This window comes from Physeter macrocephalus, chromosome 2 (assembly GCF_002837175.3).
Source record: "Physeter macrocephalus isolate SW-GA chromosome 2, ASM283717v5, whole genome shotgun sequence".
Classification (NCBI taxonomy): domain Eukaryota; kingdom Metazoa; phylum Chordata; class Mammalia; order Artiodactyla; family Physeteridae; genus Physeter; species Physeter macrocephalus.
The window spans coordinates 95,339,758-95,357,727 of NC_041215.1; the positions used below are offsets into that span (position 1 = coordinate 95,339,758).

A 17,970-nucleotide genomic window follows, 5' to 3' on the forward strand; every position below is an offset into this window, starting at 1 on the left:
TGATTCTACACTTCTGTACTTTTTTGGACTAGACATAATACATCTGAATCCATGGTGTTTAGGCACAGTATGGAGAGATTTCTTGGCCTCTTTTCTCCCTACTGACGCTCCTGCAAGATGAGGGGTTGTGCCAAAGTGTAGAAAATGTGTGACTAGAAGCACTGACACCTTTCTGAAGTTAGTCTTTGCTAACTAAATAAAACCACAGGCTACAGACTATGGTCTCTCCCCATTCTCATCTCCTGGGCAGTTTGCTTGGTTTTACAAGATTAGGACTGAAGTGGGTAGTTTCTGTAAATAGGAGCAGAGGAGGAATGTGCCTTGAGAATTGAGGTGATTGTTAGAACCCAAAGGGGAGGGTTTGGAACATCGGGACAGGGCAGGGCTCACTTATGGTTGGAACAGACAGATCTTCTGGGGTGTGATTTTTAGAGGAGACAAAGACACTATAGGATGAAATTTCTTTATAGGGGTTTAAGCAGCTGAATGCCAAAACCTTAAACTCTGTAAAGATAAAACTTAAAGATATCTGCCTGGAAGATGATTTCTTAAGTTCACACTATTATACAGAAGAATTTCCATGAAAGTTTCCAGAAAGCTATTTTTAATGTAGCGAGGGAAAACTGCCATAGAAAGTTGGAGTGAAGGGGGCAAAGAAAGCAAATGAAATACAGTATAAAAAATAGATCATTGACACCATGACTGTTCTGATTCTGTTTATCTTATTCAGTAGGCAAGACACACAGTAGAATTTTGGAGACAAAGACCAGAATATGTGGCCATCTCAACCAATGGAAGGATAGAAATTCTGAGCAAACTTAAAACACAAAGGGCCCTGACAAAGCAGATGCCACTGTGTTCTCATACTTCAGAGGAAGGGCCTCGGGTCCTCACTCAGAGGAGCCTCAGACCGGGTGGTTAAGTGGTAATATATATTTAAACACAGACATAGAAATCTCTCCAAGAACTTCCCTAGGACCTACCTTCCACATTGGGAGTTTCCAAACAGGCATAGTCTAAAGGATGATGTGAGACCAGGCTGGGGAGAGGAACCTTAAAGAAAAATCAAAGCTAGATAGGAGGGAACACTCAAAATGGATAAGAAAATGCAGGAGAGACTGTCAATCTAGATAGACTGCCATAGGCCAGAGAATGCAGAAGGGATAGTACCTAGCACTGTCTTTGGCACTTAGGGACATTTCATTAAGTATCATGGAAGGAAGGGAGGGAAGACAGGGTCTCCTATAAAAGCATCCTGAGATGTTGGAAGAGGTGGCAGGCTATAAAGTGTGCTGTCATGACTAAAACAAACATGGGGCCAAATCTGGAATCCAAACAGAAAAGGATATTACTACTTCTCTTCAGAGACCTATGCAAAAGCACAACTCAGGAAACTAAAACAGGTAGCTTAGCTCATTGATAAATGATCCAAAGCACATGTGACACAGACTAGAAGCAAGGTACAAAGATATACCTGGCAGGGTCTTCTCTTCTGAGAGCTTGGGAAAAAGGAATGCCTTGAGGCAGTACTCGTGGCTTATCTCTTCTGTTCATAGTTGGTGGCCTCTGTGCTTCCTCCTTCTCAAATCCCTCTTTCTACATAAAGTTTAGTTTTGCTCCAGAACGATCTGTTGAAGTGCAGTGAACAGGATGGAAGAAAGGAAGTGAGTTAAAGAGGAAGTAGAAAGAGTCCAGGATACAAAGGTACAGTCTTTGATGGAGGCATTTTCTTTCTCTTTTGCTCCTGCATGTTGACTCAAGAAGGACCCTCAAAATTTGACATCAGGCTGGCTGGAGTAATGCTCTTCAATTTTTCATGTCAGGGTCAGACCTTCTGCTATACCTTTGGGTGGACTTTATTAGTTAGTAAATCTTTAACGTCAGCAAAAAGCATTTCCCACATCCCTTCTCTATGTCAGACTATGGCCTTGAATGAAGCAGCCGTGCTATCCTGGCCCTTATGAACCTTAGAGTCCAGTAAGAGAGAAATAGTCACATAGGATTATCCATTTTCTTGAAAGAAAAGAATAGGAGCTATGAGAGTTCTTAACAAGCAAGCATATTTGACTAGGTGACATTTAAGCTGAGACCTAAAGAGTAGGATTTCATCAGCAACAAAGAGGCAAGGTGAGGGTTTCAGGCAGAGGGAACAGCACGTGCAGAAGCAGTGACAGTTCCTAAATTACAATTTAGGAGGGCCTTAGAGGCATCGATTTGACTCTGAGTGGTGGGCTACAAGCTGTTTTTGCATAGCATTTTACATAGATTTTTAAAAAATCAATTGTGCATATCAAAGAAAAGATGGGGGGCTTCCCTGGTGGCGCAGTGGTTGAGAATCTGCCTGCTAATGCAGGAGACACGGGTTCGAGCCCTGGTGTGGGAAGATCCCACATGCCGCGGAGCAACTAGGCCCGTGAGCCACAACTACTGAGCCTGCGCATCTGGAGCCTGTGCTCCACAACAAGAGAGGCCGCGATAGTGAGAGGCCCGCGCACCGCGATGAAGAGTGGCCCCCGCTTGCCACAACTAGAGAAAGCCCTTGCACAGAAACGAAGACCCAACACAGCCCAAAGTAAATAAATTAATTAATTAATTAAAAGAAAAAAAAAAAAGAAAAGATGGGCTTGATGAATAGAATATTAAAAGATAAAAGATAAAGCCCCCCAACTCTCCCTTTGTACTACTACCATGCAGGAGCCATGAGACAGGTCTGGCTTATTTGAAGACCTGAAAGAAGGCAGTAGTGGCCAGAGCATAAACCTCAGTGGGAGACTGGCTGAAGATGCAGCTACAATTTAGGTAGAGCCAAGGAGGCCTTCTAAGGAAGATTGCAAATTTTTAATTTTATCCTAAGAGTAATGGGAAGCCACTAACGGTTTTAAGCTGGAGAGTAACATGATCTGATTTATAGCTTAAGGAGATCACTCTGGCTTCTGGGTAGAAATGAACTGCAAGGGACAAAGAGCTAACATCTGTTGAATTTCTGCGTGGGCCTGTCCCTGAACAATACACATGCATTACTCACTTAACTCTCACAAAAGCCCCCCAAAGTGGGTGTTAGCATCTTCATGTTACAAGTAAGGGAACTGAGAGGCCCTTTGAGATTATATATACTGCCCAGCATAGCACAGGGAGAAGCAAGAAAATGAGTGCAATTTGTTTTATTATTGTGCAGTGAATGCATAGAGCTTACTTTACAGCCAATAAGAACCAATGATTGTTTTCTCATAAAATTCTGTAGGTAGTTGATAGTCATATCCAGAATGCAGTGATCACAGAAAGGTTAATACATGGTTTTTTTTCAGCAAGGGTATTCCTGACCCTGGCTGTTCATCTGAGAGATAGTGGATATAGCCGTACGATTGGAGCTATTATAGGATTTTGCTCTTAAAACCTCTCTTATCATTGTTAAATATGCGAAAGACCTCTTTTCACTGTTTTGATCTTTTTGTCAGGTTGTTTTCCAGGAAGTGGTTGCTAGGAGTGAAAAGTTTTATTATTTAGAGATAAGTGAAGCCTAGATATCCCATCCCCTTAAAAAGTACAAAAAAAAAAAGCCTACAGTAATTGACTTGAAAAGTATTTTTGCAACACCATTTGTACCAGTCCACCTGCTTTCTATTTACTTCTGGTTATCTCCTTTCGCTAATGATTCTCTGAAAGCACACACTAAGGTTTGCACCAAAATACTGTCCTGGAGACTGTTGGAGGAGTCTGCAGGGCTCTTAGAGCCAACAGCTGCCTCTAATGACAGTGAGCACGTGCACACTGAGTGACTACAGAGCCCCCTGCCATGAGTGTGAATGTCAGCCGGCTACACAGTACATGAATTACCCTTGAATATAATTGCCTTTACATTCTGATAATGTCTACCGCTGGGGGAAAATCCATCGAGATTGAAGTTGTACCAACCAGGTTACAGGGACACTGTTCCACACACTGGGACAAGTTCCTACCCAGGCCCTGAGGTTCTTAGCTGTGTATGCCTTTGTCCCTTCTCATACCATTCCTTTAAAAATCTTTGATTATTAAGCAAAAGGTGTGTGAACCCTTCATTGTTCTTGCAAAACTGCTATATGCTAGGCTCCTTATAACTTTTGTCTGGTGACTGGACTTGAAACATTCTGTAACCTTGTTTGATATTTATAATGTATCACCTGCAATTCCCATAATATCTGTTGGAAAAAAATAGACATGAGATTTCATCAGTAAGTGACTAATAATCTCTAGATAAAAGCCACAACTGCTTGTAACCAGTGCTCAGAATCACAGTTCGGACCCAGGCAGCACATTTAAGGTCACTTAGGCTAATCTTCCCATGAGGCAACTGAGGCACTGACAGATCAAGGGACTTCCTAGGTCCACCAGGGATGCAATGGCCAGGCTCAAGCTAAATTCTACTTGCTTGACTCTCAGTTCAGAAAGACTTTAGAGACCCATATACATTTTTACACTTTTTAATAAAGAACCACAAATTTAGACTTCAAAATTAGACTTAAAATTTACTTATTGTATTTCTTACTGTACAAGGACTTGATTTTCCTCTCAATATTTGGGCAGATCCCAAGTATAAATACTTGAGGCATTTCCTTTGGCCTATGTCACAAATTACTTAGGAAAAACAACATTATGAAGGAAACTAAGTTTATCTCCAGAGTCATTGTTTTTTTTCCCCATCCTCTCCCTTTGGTTTTCCTCTTAGTGTTTCTGGTGTCTTAAGATGTGTATCCCAACCTATTCATGGGCCCTTGGTCTTACGTGCCTACAGCTTAGGATACCCCTTCACATCTAGACCTTTTTAGACTTCATTTTCTCTGCCTATAAACTTACCTATACAGTGTATACTATCTTCTTAGCTCCTCCTTTCAGGTAGTATGTTAGCAAAGCTCACGTGCTAACTAACACAAAGTCCTCCTGTTTTTGCCTATCACAAGATGTCAGGTTCTCACTATTTTAGTCACTCTCTTGGATTAAGACATTATTTCTACAAACCCCTGTTAAAATGAATCAGTTTTAGCTGGGAGATAAAATCCATGAAGACAGTACTGTGTGAAGGCACTACACCATGCTGGAATTAATACATAAGCCTGTCCCCCTCCGAAATTGTAAGCATTTTCCTTTGTACCATGCCTCTTGCAGTAGAAATGTACTAGCATCCAGTCCTAATCACCAAGTGTAGCTAATATATATCAAGGCGGCAGATGCCTCTGGATACTTTTTTCTGCATCTGGAACACTGATGGGAATAAGTCAGTTATTGTGTAACTGTGAGATTAAGTAAAGATGGATTATGAAGACACCTATTTCTTGATTCAAATTACATTTGTCAGTTTCAGAATTAGTTGTGGAAATAAGAACAGCTAGTCAGAAGTGGAATTTATCTGAAAAAGCATAAAATATGTTTACATGAATTCACTGATTCAAATATTTTGTGCAAACACTTTTAGGTAAATGGTCATTTTATAGGCTGACCTTTCTATGTGCTGCCAGTAGGACTGGCTTCTCTATGATCCAATGCTCTTTCTCCTACCTTCCTCTCATATTAGATGGATCAATCAGGAAAGGGAAGCCCCCAAAGCAGAGAAGCTTAAAGTAACAGTTTCTTTCTCAGAACTCAGAGACCTAGGTAGACAGCAGCCACCAGCTTTAACCATTAATAGATAGAATGGCATAGGGAAAGAGATAGTAAAAAATTATGCATTGGCTTTTTTTTTTTTTTTTGCGGTACACGGGCCTCTCACTGCTGTGGCCTCTCCCGTTGCGGAGCACAGGCTCCGGACACGCAGGCCCAGCGGCCATGGCTCACGGGCCCGGGTGCTCCGCGGCATGGGGTATCCTCCCGGATCGGGGCACGAACCCGCGTCCCCTGCATCGGCAGGCAGACTCTCAACCACTGCGCCACCAGGGAAGCCCTGCACTGGCTTTTTAAGCTTATAATCACATTTCCCTGGCCAATGCAAGCTGCATGGATACATCCAACTTCTAGGGAGCAGGGAAGTGCAGTCCTACACAGGAGGAGACTGGAAATATTTAGTGGAGAGTGTTAATAATACCACACCAGATTGCTCTGGTAATTCCCTGAACCTACCATTTAACTTCACTCTTTTTTGTTCTTGACAGAATGCCCTCTTACACCTGAGTTTCTATCTGGCCAATATCACCTACTGTCTAGAATATTCCATAATCTCCCTGAAAGAACTTATATCATCTTTATCCATTGAATATACATATATACATAATATTTATGGCATCCAGAATACTGTATTTTAATTAGGACTTTATGTATCTGTGTTTCATCTACCTCCTTAGACCAAAAGTCTATGTCTTATTCATCTGTGTAATCTAAGCTCCAGTACGGTGGTTGGCACAGGTAGACAGTCACTAAAAAACAGGGTGCTTATAAAGTCCTTTTGCAGTTTGAATTTTTAATAAGCGTCCTCCTCTTTGTATAATAGGGAAGGAATTTACTCAAGATTCAAATAAAATTGTGAAAGTTTTATTTGTTCTAATATATTTCTTTTATTTTCTAGTTAATAAACTCCTATGTTATATTATACAGCCTCAATTATGTTATTGAAAATGATATTATTCAAAATGATAGTGGATATGTTGAAAGCTAAAAAATTTAAATTATCCTGTCCAGTTGGGACAGAGGTGAACATGAATAATTAGAGTAATAGAATAAATGAAGATATTACCAAATAAGCCCTGATATAGAGTGAAAGAACCCTTGAACTCTTCCCAGAGAGTTCAAGGAAGGCTTTGAAGAGGAGACAATATTTGAGCTGAGTTCTTAGGAAACAGAAGGTATATCCAGATGGGAATGGTAAGGGGTAATAGTAAGGGTAGAGTCAAGAAATATGTGGTACTTTTAAGGCAAGTCACTGAAATGTTGAACAGATTATTTAATGTTTGTGTCAATTTTCTCACCTGCAGAATAAGACTGTATGTACCTGCCCATCTCAAATGGCTTGTTATGAGGCAAAAGGCTATTATGTAAGAAATTGGAGAGCACCATGAAGATATAAGATGGGGACCTTGAAGGGTCAGTGGAATTTTGATGGATAGAGAAAGGGGCTTAGGACATATAAGGTGATAAGAATGGTGTAAGGAAAGACTCCAAGGAGGAAAGTTGGTTAAGCCAAGGAAAATTGATCATTTTGGCAAGAAAAAATAACAGCAAGTTAAGGTTCAAACACTAACCAATCAGAAACAGGTAGAGAAGTCTAGTTTAGCAAAAAGGTAAAGTTGGTTGTCTTAATATGTCTCAGTATTTTTTGTTGGGATAGAAGGGAAGCAAATCTAGAGTTATAGAAGTGATTCAGGATCCAAACTGAAGGTTGGGGCAGGCTCCTTAATGCTTACTCTATCTCTAACTCCATCCCTTTATTTTAAATCATGCAAGGGTATCATACATGGCCCCCAAACAATTGGGGGAGTCATATAATATGTAAATAGGTTAAAACATAGATAATATAATTTAGTGGGGTTAAAAAATGAGAGAGAAAAAGGTTTGATAAGTTGCACTCAGGGCAAAGAGAAAGACAAACACAAGAAAGAGTCTTCTATAATGTGATTTTGAATCAGTCAGGTTGTCTTAATGGAGACCCAGATCCAAGATGGTTTAAATACTAAAGAAATGTATCACGTGTAACTAAGGAGGGAAGGCATCAGAGTTGGTTGAGTCAGTAGCCCATGAATGTCATGGAGATCCAGATTCTTTCTATCTCTCCACTCTGTTGGCCTTGGCGTGTTGGGTTTGCCTTAAGGCTGGCTCTCTCCTGGTACTAAGATAGCTGCAGCAATTTCAAGGGAAATGGAATTTCCATGGCTGGCTAGGACTAATGGTCTGGAGTAGAATCTGCTCCTGGGATAAACCTCAAAAATGTTATATTGCTATCATCATCTGATTGTTCTGGGCAGAGTTGGAAACATGATGGCCCATGCACCAAATTATTCTTGTAGATGTTTTGTTTGACTAGCACAGTGTTAAAAGAAAACTGAATGAGCTGCATTTAAAAGTCAGATAATTTTGTTTATTTCTTCAAATCATAGTTCTGTATTATCTTAAAGAATCCGAAGGTTTATCTAAATGTGCGTGCATTCCACTTAGCTAAAATTGGCTGGAGTGGATTAACTACTGCCCCTTTAGACAGAGCATTCCGATTCCACCTTACTGGGCTTCATCATTCCCTAACATATTAACCTGGTCTGCTTTACTCAAGTTACTTACGGAGCCTCTCACTGGGGAAATTACTCTTAAAGATTTTTAAGAGCCATGTGGTGTTTTTGCACCAATGAGCATATCCCTTGTAGGCACTTCTTCAATGGTTCAAAAGAAATGAGGGCAAGGGCCACATCTTGCTGGAGGGCATGTCTTTGCCAACTCTATTATTAATTAGCTGCGTTATCTTATTAACTTATAATTTCTATAGCCATAAAATTTAACAGTTAACACCTGTCCCCAACAGGAATGTTACAAAGATAAATAACTTCTTTAAATTCAAAGGAAAAAAGGATGTACTTTTATTCATATTGTATTAATTTAAAAATTGCTTATATATTTATGTTTGATACAGTCAAGAACCAGATAATTTTTTATATAGGTTTTTCAGTTAAATATTAGTCATTTGCACCTTTTGTAAAGCCTTTAGTTCAAGGATATTGTTTGTTGGTTGCACACCTGAACTATATTTACAAGGTAAATATATGCCTACTACTTGTATCACCCAGCATTGGTTAGGCAAAATTAAAAAAGGTTTAAAAGGAAACATTAAAAATTGAATATTGGATTTGTAATATTTTCTACACTTATAATTTTTAGAGAAAAGTAATGGCTTTCAACATTATAACAAAGCTTCATTTCTTTAATTAGGAAATATTTCAATTGCAGAGAAAAAGAGAATATAACAAACACCTGTGTATCAATTATCGTGGTACCATATTCACTTCAGATTTTAAAAATTATTATTTAAAAATTCAGTCATTACAGGGACTTCTGTGGTGGCACAGTGGTTAAGAACCTGCCTGCCAATGCAGGGGACACGGGTTTGAGCCCTGGTCTGGGAATATCCCATATGCTGAGGATCAGCTAAGCCTGTGTGCCACAACTACTGAGCCTGCACCCTAGAGCCTGCAAGCCACAACTACTGAGCCCACGTGCCACAGCTACTGAAGCTGGCGAGCCTAGAGCCCGTGCTCCACAGCAAGAGAAGCCACTGCAATGAGAGAAGCCTGCGCACCGCAACAAAGAGTAGCCCCCACTCACTGCAACTAGAGAAAGCCTGCGCACAGCAACGAAGACCCAATGCAGCCAAAAATAAATAAAATTAAATTAAAAATTCAGTCATTACAGATAGTTCATTCATTACAGTTGAAGCTCTTTGTACATTTCTTCAATCCCATTCCCCATTTTACACACCCAGAGATAGAAACCACTGCACTGAATTAGATGTTTATCATTCTTATGCACATTTGAAACTTTTGAAACCATATATGTATACATCTATAAATAATATATCGTTTTGCACGTTTTACAATTTTATAATCATGGTATCATAAAATACATATCCATTTGTAATTTGTTTTTGAAACTTATCCACTTTAATACATGATACTGGGGATCATTCATTTTAAATAATATATTTTATCTCATTATGTAGAAATATCACATTATTTTAATCCATTCTCCTACTGATAAACGTTTAGATTGTTTCTACAGAGATTTTTTTTTATACGTCACACCGTTCGTTTGTTGTACTATCTGGGGTGCATATGAATAAAGCTCTGCGTCAGAACATACCACGTGGTGTTGTCACTATGAGAAGCAGCGCTATCACAAGTCAACCTTTCTTTTGTAGAGTTGCCTCTTGCGACTTATAATTAGACAGAGGGACTCACATGCTAACTGTAAATGTCAGATGCTTGAAAAGTAAAGATAATTTGAAGGAACCTGCTCTTTACAGAGAATGAATACTGATTTCTCTTCACCCTAGAACATCAAAATACATTGCTGTGGACTCTGATGTTTTTTTCCCAAATGTCTGAATTTTGGATTTAGCTCCATAAATAATGATTTCAGCAGAGTTCAGTAACTGTTTTCCAAACTGGTAATATGATCTTACCATTTGATGAGCATAAAGTGACAAAAGTCCAGGTTCATTTTTCTTTTCCAGGGCTTAGAAAATGTGACAAATTTCAGATGTGAAACCAACATTAGATTTCAGAGCATAAAACCAACATAGCATAATTGATATGGAGCTCATACTTCAAACCACTGTTAATTTTCCCCGAAGTATCCAAATACATATATATATATATATATATATATATATATCTCAAACATCTCCTACCTGAACTTTGGTTTTAATCATCCCTGAAAGAGAATGCCTAGTCTGAATATGCCTATTCTGACTGTCCTCTCAGTGGTTCTCAGTTTCAACTGCTCTAGAGCAGGCGTCCCAAACCCGCAGGCTGCAGACAGGTACTGGTCCACAGCCTGTTAGGAACCAGGCCGCACAGGAGGTGAGCGGCAGGTGAGCGAGCGAAACTTCATCTGCCACTCCCCATCACTCTCCATCGTTCACATTACCGCCTGAACCTTCCCCCCGCCCCCACCCCACCCCGCACACATGGGAAAAGCTGTCTTCCAAGAAACCAGTCCCTAGTGCCAAAAAGGTTGGGGACCACGGCTCTAGATGACTGCCTATCTTTCAGAGTTCTCAAATACTCTTTGTTATCAATATTAGTTTCATGGCTGCCAAATTTTCATTCAAGTTGGATGATATATCAGTCAACCTAAGTCATTCTATGGTAATAATGCCCAAGTTGAAATTACTTACAGTAAGGTTTATTTCTCTTCATGTTGTTTGTCAATCACAGTCATCTTCAGCTTTGTTCCATTAATCTGGGACCCAGGTAAAGGAATCATCCCCTCTTTGGAAACTGCTGTTCATGTACCAAAAGGAAAAGAGAGATGATAGAACCAAGTGATGACTCACATTACCTGCTCAGCAGTGGCCTATATTACTTCCATTCACATTTCGTTGAACAAAGGCATAAGGCCAAGCCTGCCATTCAGCAAGGTGAGGAAGTAAAGACCTCCCATTGAGAGGGACAAAAATATTTGGGAACAGTAATACAATCTACCACAGAGGTTGTTTTCATAGTCAAATAGGTATCCTTTTGACTGACTTTTAGGATACTTGTAAAATCAAAACTTTTTTAGGTTTTGCTAATATACAAGTAAGACCTTCTGATATCTAGGATGGGATTTAGTCCAATTTAATATTTTCTATGAATCTACAAAAAAATAATATATTAAAATCACTTTGAAAAATCAATAAATATCTGGAGGCCCCATGCATGTAATTGTGATCTAAGTCTAAACAATATTAATTTATAAACTGAACTAACTGAAATCTTTACCATATCACTCTGAATGAAGAAAAATGACTGATTACCACTGCACTTCCATCCCAGCCATCAGGGGACCCTCAAAAAGAATTTCATATAGTTAGTATCTTAAATGAGACCATGCAAATAGTCTCTTCAGATGTGATTAAAATCTCTCTTGCCATTTTTGTGTGATGTTGCAGGGAACAGAAGTTCATTTTACTTTACATAGATGGCAAAGGATAGATTTTTAGCTTCAATTGTATGTGACATGTATATTCAGGCCTGCTTTTTTTTTCTTTTTTTTTTCTAGCAATTCTTTGTTTACTACTTTTTTTTTAGTTATTTGTAAGTAGCTTGTACATTGGGCACTGAGCCCAGCTTTGCTTAATCTGACTGTCTTTGCAACAGTCTCTCTCTATTTTAAGATACTTTGGAAATTATTGGTTTTTCTAAAAATGAAGAAAATGATCTCATTTTAGGGAGCTAGCTTCTTCTTAAATGCTATTTTATGATTAGATGGTTTAAAACAATTCCCAGTTTGCCTTTTCAACAATAGATGTGGCAACTAATCACACTGCACAACAAAATTTATTCACTCATGGAAAATAATAATTATAGCTAACACTTATAGAGTGCAACTAGCATTGTTCCAAGTGCTTTACATGTATTGATTCATTTAATACAACAACCCTATGAGATATGATACCAATATTATCCTCATTTTATAGATGAGGGATTTATAATACTTTAATCAAGATCTAAATTCAGCTTTGGAAATATAAGTTATGTTTGGCAGGGTTTATCAGCAAGGCTAGGAAGTTGGCCAGTTAAAACAGGAAACTGGCCAGTTAAAGAAAGAAAAGAAAGGGAAGTAGTAGCAGAAGCTTGTTTAGAGGTTTCCTGAACCTTACTCTATTCTCTACATAGAAGAATTTCAAACAAACCAACAAACCTAAAAAACGTAGGCAACTCTTTTAAGCTGTTGGTCAAAGGGGAATTATTTTCTATTTAGTTTTTGTGATAATACCCTTTTAGTTTTTATGAAGGGCAAGATCTGTAAATTATATATAGGTTACATTACCATCTTGAAACATTAGCCTTTTCAAAAGAACACAGAAGCTCAGGAACTGTTCTTCTAGTTAGAATAAATACAAAGTGCAAAAATTCCAATTTTTCCTTTCTATGATTGACTACCTTCTCAATGGCTATGAGACCACAACCTATTGTAGGATAGCTGCATGTATCTAGTAGCAAAGAGGAAGTCTAAGAGTAGCTCTGACAACCCAGCCACATGTTAATTTGAAGAGCCATTTTCTATTTGCAGGAATTTTGGTAGACTATTGTATGTGTATAAAATGCTTGTACAGTGATAGACTTTATTTTATATGATTATATGACTCAATAGGTGAATAATTAACCTAATGGAAATAGTAATTAACTCCAACTCATAGTTCCAAAGTTGTATTTGATTTAAAAAATCACTAAAGATTTAAAAAATTATATAAGATGAAGAAAATAATCAAATTAAAGTATTAATGAGTCACATTTTAATTCAATTTATAGTAGTTTCAATTTGCTAACTTTTTATTGGTCCTCTCAAACAAGGGGTTAAATTTCAGCAGACTCGAAGTTCTTCTAAATGTCAGGAGTAACATCAGTCCATTCTCACCAGCTCATCCTTGAAAGTAGAAACTCTAAAAAATTATCTTTTACTAGGTTTACTTTCTACATTTGTTAAGTATACTATAAAGTATTTAAACCCTTAAACACTGGAAAGAATTTTCATAGGAAAATTAGAGAAAATGCAGGAGGAAAATAATAATTGGATTTGTCAACAGCTTGGATGTGGCTGAGAGAAAGGAGGCAGTCCTTTAACTAGTTATATCTAAGAGATGGAACAATATTCAGGTTTATGTCTTTGATAAGTCAGACTGGAAATGTTAGGCAGACGTAGTATGTCACCTTTCCTCCAAAACTTAATGTTCCTTTTCCTGAATATATTGTTACTTTGACTCTTATCAAATTTTAGTGACAGGTAACATTAAGTAGTAATAAAAGCCCTCTAAATAATTTGCAATTGTCTTAATTTAAAAAAATGTGGTTAAGTGCTCTACACATACAGCTTTTTCCATGTTCTTCTGGTTAAAGAGTAGATAGAAAAAACTTAAACATGGCAAGCCTGTGACATGCCAAAGGTCACATAACCTGTAGGTACAACCAGATTTCCTAATTACTAATCTAGTGCAATATTTTAAGATGATGATTACTAAATCTGATGATCAGTTAACGATGCACCTGACACACACCCTTCCCGTTTCATAAAAATTATCCCAGTAACCTTTGTGAATCCATGCATTTAAATCTAATTGCTTCAGGATATCATCTAAAGTCTGTGTTTTTCGTTTGTTTTTTTGTTTTTTTGGCGTGGAGTGGACTGTACATGTAGGCTCAAAGAAAAATTCAGAGTTTATCACCTCCTTGGAACTCTTTTCCTACAGGTCCAAAAGGATAAATGGATAAAGTGATACTAGGCTGAAAACGATTTAGAGAACCAGTATCCGTATGCTTCTATTTTACAACGATGAAGCAGCTTTAAAGTAGGAGAGTGTCTACAATTTTGCATTTTATAAAGCAATTTTTAAAAAGGAAAGCTGTCGTGTTCTGGAATTTCCCCCTCTCTCTTTGTGGTCCCCCGAACTCCAATCCTCCAAATGGCTAAGTCGCATAGCTGAAAGGATTTTGCTCATTTTTTCCAAAACACTTCACATCTGGGCAGTCGCCAACCATGGAAAGTTTCAAGTAAATGTAACATTTGGGAGAGGGACAAGCTCGTCTGGGGCTGCCGCCGCGGGTCCGCGGCCCTCAGAGGCGTCGCCACACGCCCTTACCGGATAGCCGGGGACTAGCGGCAAGCTTTGACCAGCCGACCTCCGACGGCCAAACTCCAGCCCCGGCCAAGGCCCCTGACCGCCGGCCCCTGGGCTGCAGGGGCTCTTGCCCATCAGTCTCCGAAACAGTTCGAGGCCCCAGAGCCCAGGAGCCCATCCGCTTCGTAAATGACGAGACCGCTAAGGCCCCCGTTCCCAACGAGGTCACTCTCGATGCTGACGAAGCGAAGGGGAAGGAGCTACTCCAGTGCCCTGCCTGGCTCCCCTGCCTCACACGTCAGTTTGACTCCTCCCCCCGGCCCCCGCCAGTCCTCCGCAAGACTCTCCGCGCACCGGGCGCCGAGAGAAATTTGACTGCTCCAGTCACCAATCAGAAGAGAGGTCGGGGATCTGAGCTAATCGGAGCAGGCGAAGGGGGCAGGCCGCCGGCGTCCTCCCGCCCCCGGGAGGGTGAGCGCCGAATGTCTCGGGCCCGCCCCTGCGCCTCAGCCTCAGTGCGGAGTCCTCCGCGGTGTGAGAAGTGTTCGCGGGCAGCCTGAGAAGCAGCAGCGGCAGCGGCAGCGGCGGCAGAGCCTGTGGGAGCCGCAGCCGGAACCACACCCACCTCGGAGTCCTCCGCGGTGTGAGAAGTGTTCGCGGGCAGCCTCAGAAGCGGCAGCGGCAGCGGCGGCAGAGCCTGTGGGAGCCGCAGCCGGAACCACACCCACCTCACTGTCCCTGCCCTCTTTTGCCCTCTGGCAGTCCCGCCGGAGATCAAGTTTCCGGAGGAGAGCAGCCGCCCACGTCCGGAGCATCCTCCTCTGTTGAGCGGGCACTGACGGAGCCGGCGGCATGATGCGGCTGCGAGGCTCGGCGATGCTGCGGGACCTGCTCCTTCGCCCGCCCGCCGCCGCCTGCGCGGTTCTGAGGCGGGCGCAGCCCCTCGCCACCCTGTGCCGGCGCCCCCGGGGCGGGGGACGAGCGGGCCCGGCGGCTGCCGCGCGGCTCTACCCGTGGTGGGGCGGGGGCGGCCGGCCGGCGGGGCCCCTCGTGAGGGGCCTGTCCAGCTCCCCCTCGGAGATCCTGCAGGAGCTGGGCAAGGGGAGCACGCAGCAGCCGCCGCAGCAGCCGCCGCCGCCGCAGCAGCCGCAGCCCGGGGCGTCGCCGCCCGCGGCCCCGCCGGCGTCCGGCCCCAAGGACGGCCCGGGGGAGACAGACGGGTTCGGCAACAGCGAGGGCAAGGAGCTGGTGGCTTCAGGCGAAAAGTGAGTGTCTCCGCGAGGCGCAGGAGGCCTTGTCCCGCGTGGGGCCCGGGCCCGGGAGGGGCCTGCGGTGGGGCGGGATGGGAGCGGAGGCTCGAGGAGAAAGAAAGAGATGCCGGGCGGCCTGCGCAGTCTGCGCCATGTGATTAGGCCCGGCCCCGCCCGCGCCTTCCCCGCCTGAGCCGCTTGTTCGGCCCTCACTTCCCTTCCCCGCCGCCGGGTGGAGCAGCAAAGGGGACGGAGGGGCCAGTCTGCCACCCCCGCGCGCTGGAGCTGTGTCAGCCTGGCCCACGCCGCGTGCTTAGCGCCCCGGCTCCGGGGCTGCAGCGCCTGGCCGCCCGCCCAGCTCTTGGTGGGTGGTGCCCCACGAACATCACCGAGTGACATTTAGGAGTCGGGCGATGGGCAAAGCGTGTGCCTTCCTGACTCGCTGCTTTTCTAGACTAGAGTTTCTTCTCTGCCTGCCCTCCTTCGATCTCTTCCACCGTCTCTTTGGAAGCCTAACGTAGCAGAGTATTCTGAATATTTCTGGAGTGGCTTCTTCAGGCATGTGTAGAGCCATCTGGGGCACCGGAAATAACGTTTCCGAAAGGAGATTAGGAGGAAAAGGGTCATGTGGCCGAGAAGACAGGGCACGCAGTACAGACCACCTGTTGGCACTGAGGACCAGCTTTGGCCTGTCTGACATCTTCCATAAGATGGGCGAATTTTTGAAAATACAACTCAAAATAGCCAAGATGAAATGTGACGGGTAAAACACTAACTCTGAAAAAACCCGAGTTAAGTGGCGTTTGTGGCTTAAATAAATTGTGATAGGGTGTTAACTCATCTATTCCACACAGCAGGTGAGTTTTAAAACAAAATTGGTTTTTCCTACGCAGTATGTAAGGCAATTTCCTGGATATTTTGTCTTGAGTTAATATAAATGGACGCAAACTTTGTTTTCTCACTGTAGGTAAAAATTTATCTGCCTGCTTTCTTTATATCCTGCTATTTTTCTGACTTTGCCCTGACGTTATGTGACCTGTTTTGCTTCCCTTCTACTTACATTGCTTTTTCCAGCCCCATAGTATCTTAAGTCAAACTGAAAGTGTGGTTCTTATACTTTCAGTCTCAGACCTGGCTTAATGTTTCCTGTAATTGAAATTGGCACTTTCCTAAAACATTCCAAGCTAAAGTTGTTTTCCCAGACTGAAAAATGTTATTTTTTTAAACAGTCTCTTGGTGATGAGCAGAATTTGTGATATCCTGTGATAATGGTTTTGTGCCACAAAATAGCCTTATGACTGTGGGCAGGTCATTTAACATCTTCAGTTGGATGACTCAAATGTGTTCACATTCTAAAAAGCTAGACTTTTTCAAATTTCTACCTCTTTAATGTTCTTGAGAGACTAGAATGTGTATGCTTTTTTAAAACATCTTTATTGGAGTATAATTGCTTTACAATGGTGTGTTAGTTTCTGCTTTATAACGAAGTGAATCAGTTATACATATACATATGTTCCCATATCTCTTCCCTCGTGCATCTCCCTCCCTCCCACCCTCCCTATCCCACCCCTCTAGGTAGTCACAAACCACCTAGCTGATCTCCCTGTGCTATGCGGCTGCTTCCCACTAGCTATCTGTTTTACATTTGGTAGTGTATATATGTCCATGCCACTCTCTCACTTTGTCACAGCTTACCCTTCCCCATCCCCATGTCCTCAAGTCCATTCTCTAGTAGGTCTGTGTCTTTATTCCCGTCTTGCTCCTAGGTTCTTCGAATGTGTATGCTTAATTTCATTTGGTACTTACTTACCTTACTTTAACATCATCTGAATTACCAGGCATGTAACAAGTTTAAGTACAGGTGCCCAGAATTGAAAAATGAGGTTACTAGCATTTAGAAGTTGTCCTTAAAGGTTATATGATGGGAACAGCTTTCTATTGAAAATATGTCTTGCATTCTGTCTCTTCAGTGGCTCTTGTATCCCTCTTTTCTCCCCTTTTGTCAGATAGAAAATTGAGCTGCTTTTGTGATTTACATGTTTCCCAGAAGCTTCTAGCTCCATTGCCATCAAAATAAGGAATCATTTGTTAGCAATAACTTTGAAACACTATTTTGTCTAATACTTACTGACAACTCTACATAAAAAATGTCCCATCCTGTCCCTCCCAGCTCCCCCAAAAAACCTGTTTAGTGAGGGAATCCTTCAAGAATATTTGCTCAATCCCACTACTGGTCATATACCCTGAGAAAACTATAATTCAAAAAGAGTCGTGTACCACAATGTTCATTGCAGCTCCATTTACAATAGCCAGGACATGGAAGCAACGTAAGTGTCCATAGACAGATGAATGGATAAAGAAGATGTGACACATATATAGAATGGAATATTACTCAGCCATAAAAAGAAACGAAATTGAATTATTTGTGGTGAAGTGGATGAACCTAGAGTCTGTCAT

At 41.7% G+C, this 17,970-nt stretch overlaps 1 protein-coding gene and 1 long non-coding RNA gene across 8 annotated transcripts in view; one reads left to right on the top strand and one right to left on the bottom strand.

Moving 5' to 3' along the window:
- Positions 1 to 14,592, bottom strand: part of LOC114484373 (uncharacterized) — a 210,092-nt gene extending 195,500 nt beyond the window's left edge. For 2 of the 5 annotated variants that reach the window (XR_008618881.1, XR_008618882.1), the window contains exons 1-3: positions 14,285 to 14,583; positions 10,841 to 10,946; positions 1,475 to 1,628 (exon numbers count right to left, since the gene is read on the bottom strand). This is a non-coding gene — a long non-coding RNA (uncharacterized lncRNA). Of the gene's footprint in view, positions 1 to 1,474; positions 1,629 to 10,840; positions 10,947 to 14,284 lie in introns of all 5 variants that reach the window. The other 3 variants (XR_008618888.1, XR_003677198.2, XR_008618880.1) reach the window with 2 other exon arrangements.
- Positions 14,593 to 14,930: 338 nt separating this feature from the next.
- Positions 14,931 to 17,970, top strand: part of GLS (glutaminase) — an 80,794-nt gene continuing 77,754 nt past the window's right edge. The window contains exon 1 of one of the 3 annotated variants that reach the window (XM_024115586.2): positions 14,931 to 15,528. In XM_024115586.2, the coding sequence (XP_023971354.1) occupies positions 15,116 to 15,528 (413 nt within the window). In that variant the 5' untranslated portion in view covers positions 14,931 to 15,115. The remainder of the gene's footprint in view (positions 15,529 to 17,970) is intronic. The other 2 variants (XM_024115585.3, XM_024115587.3) reach the window with 2 other exon arrangements.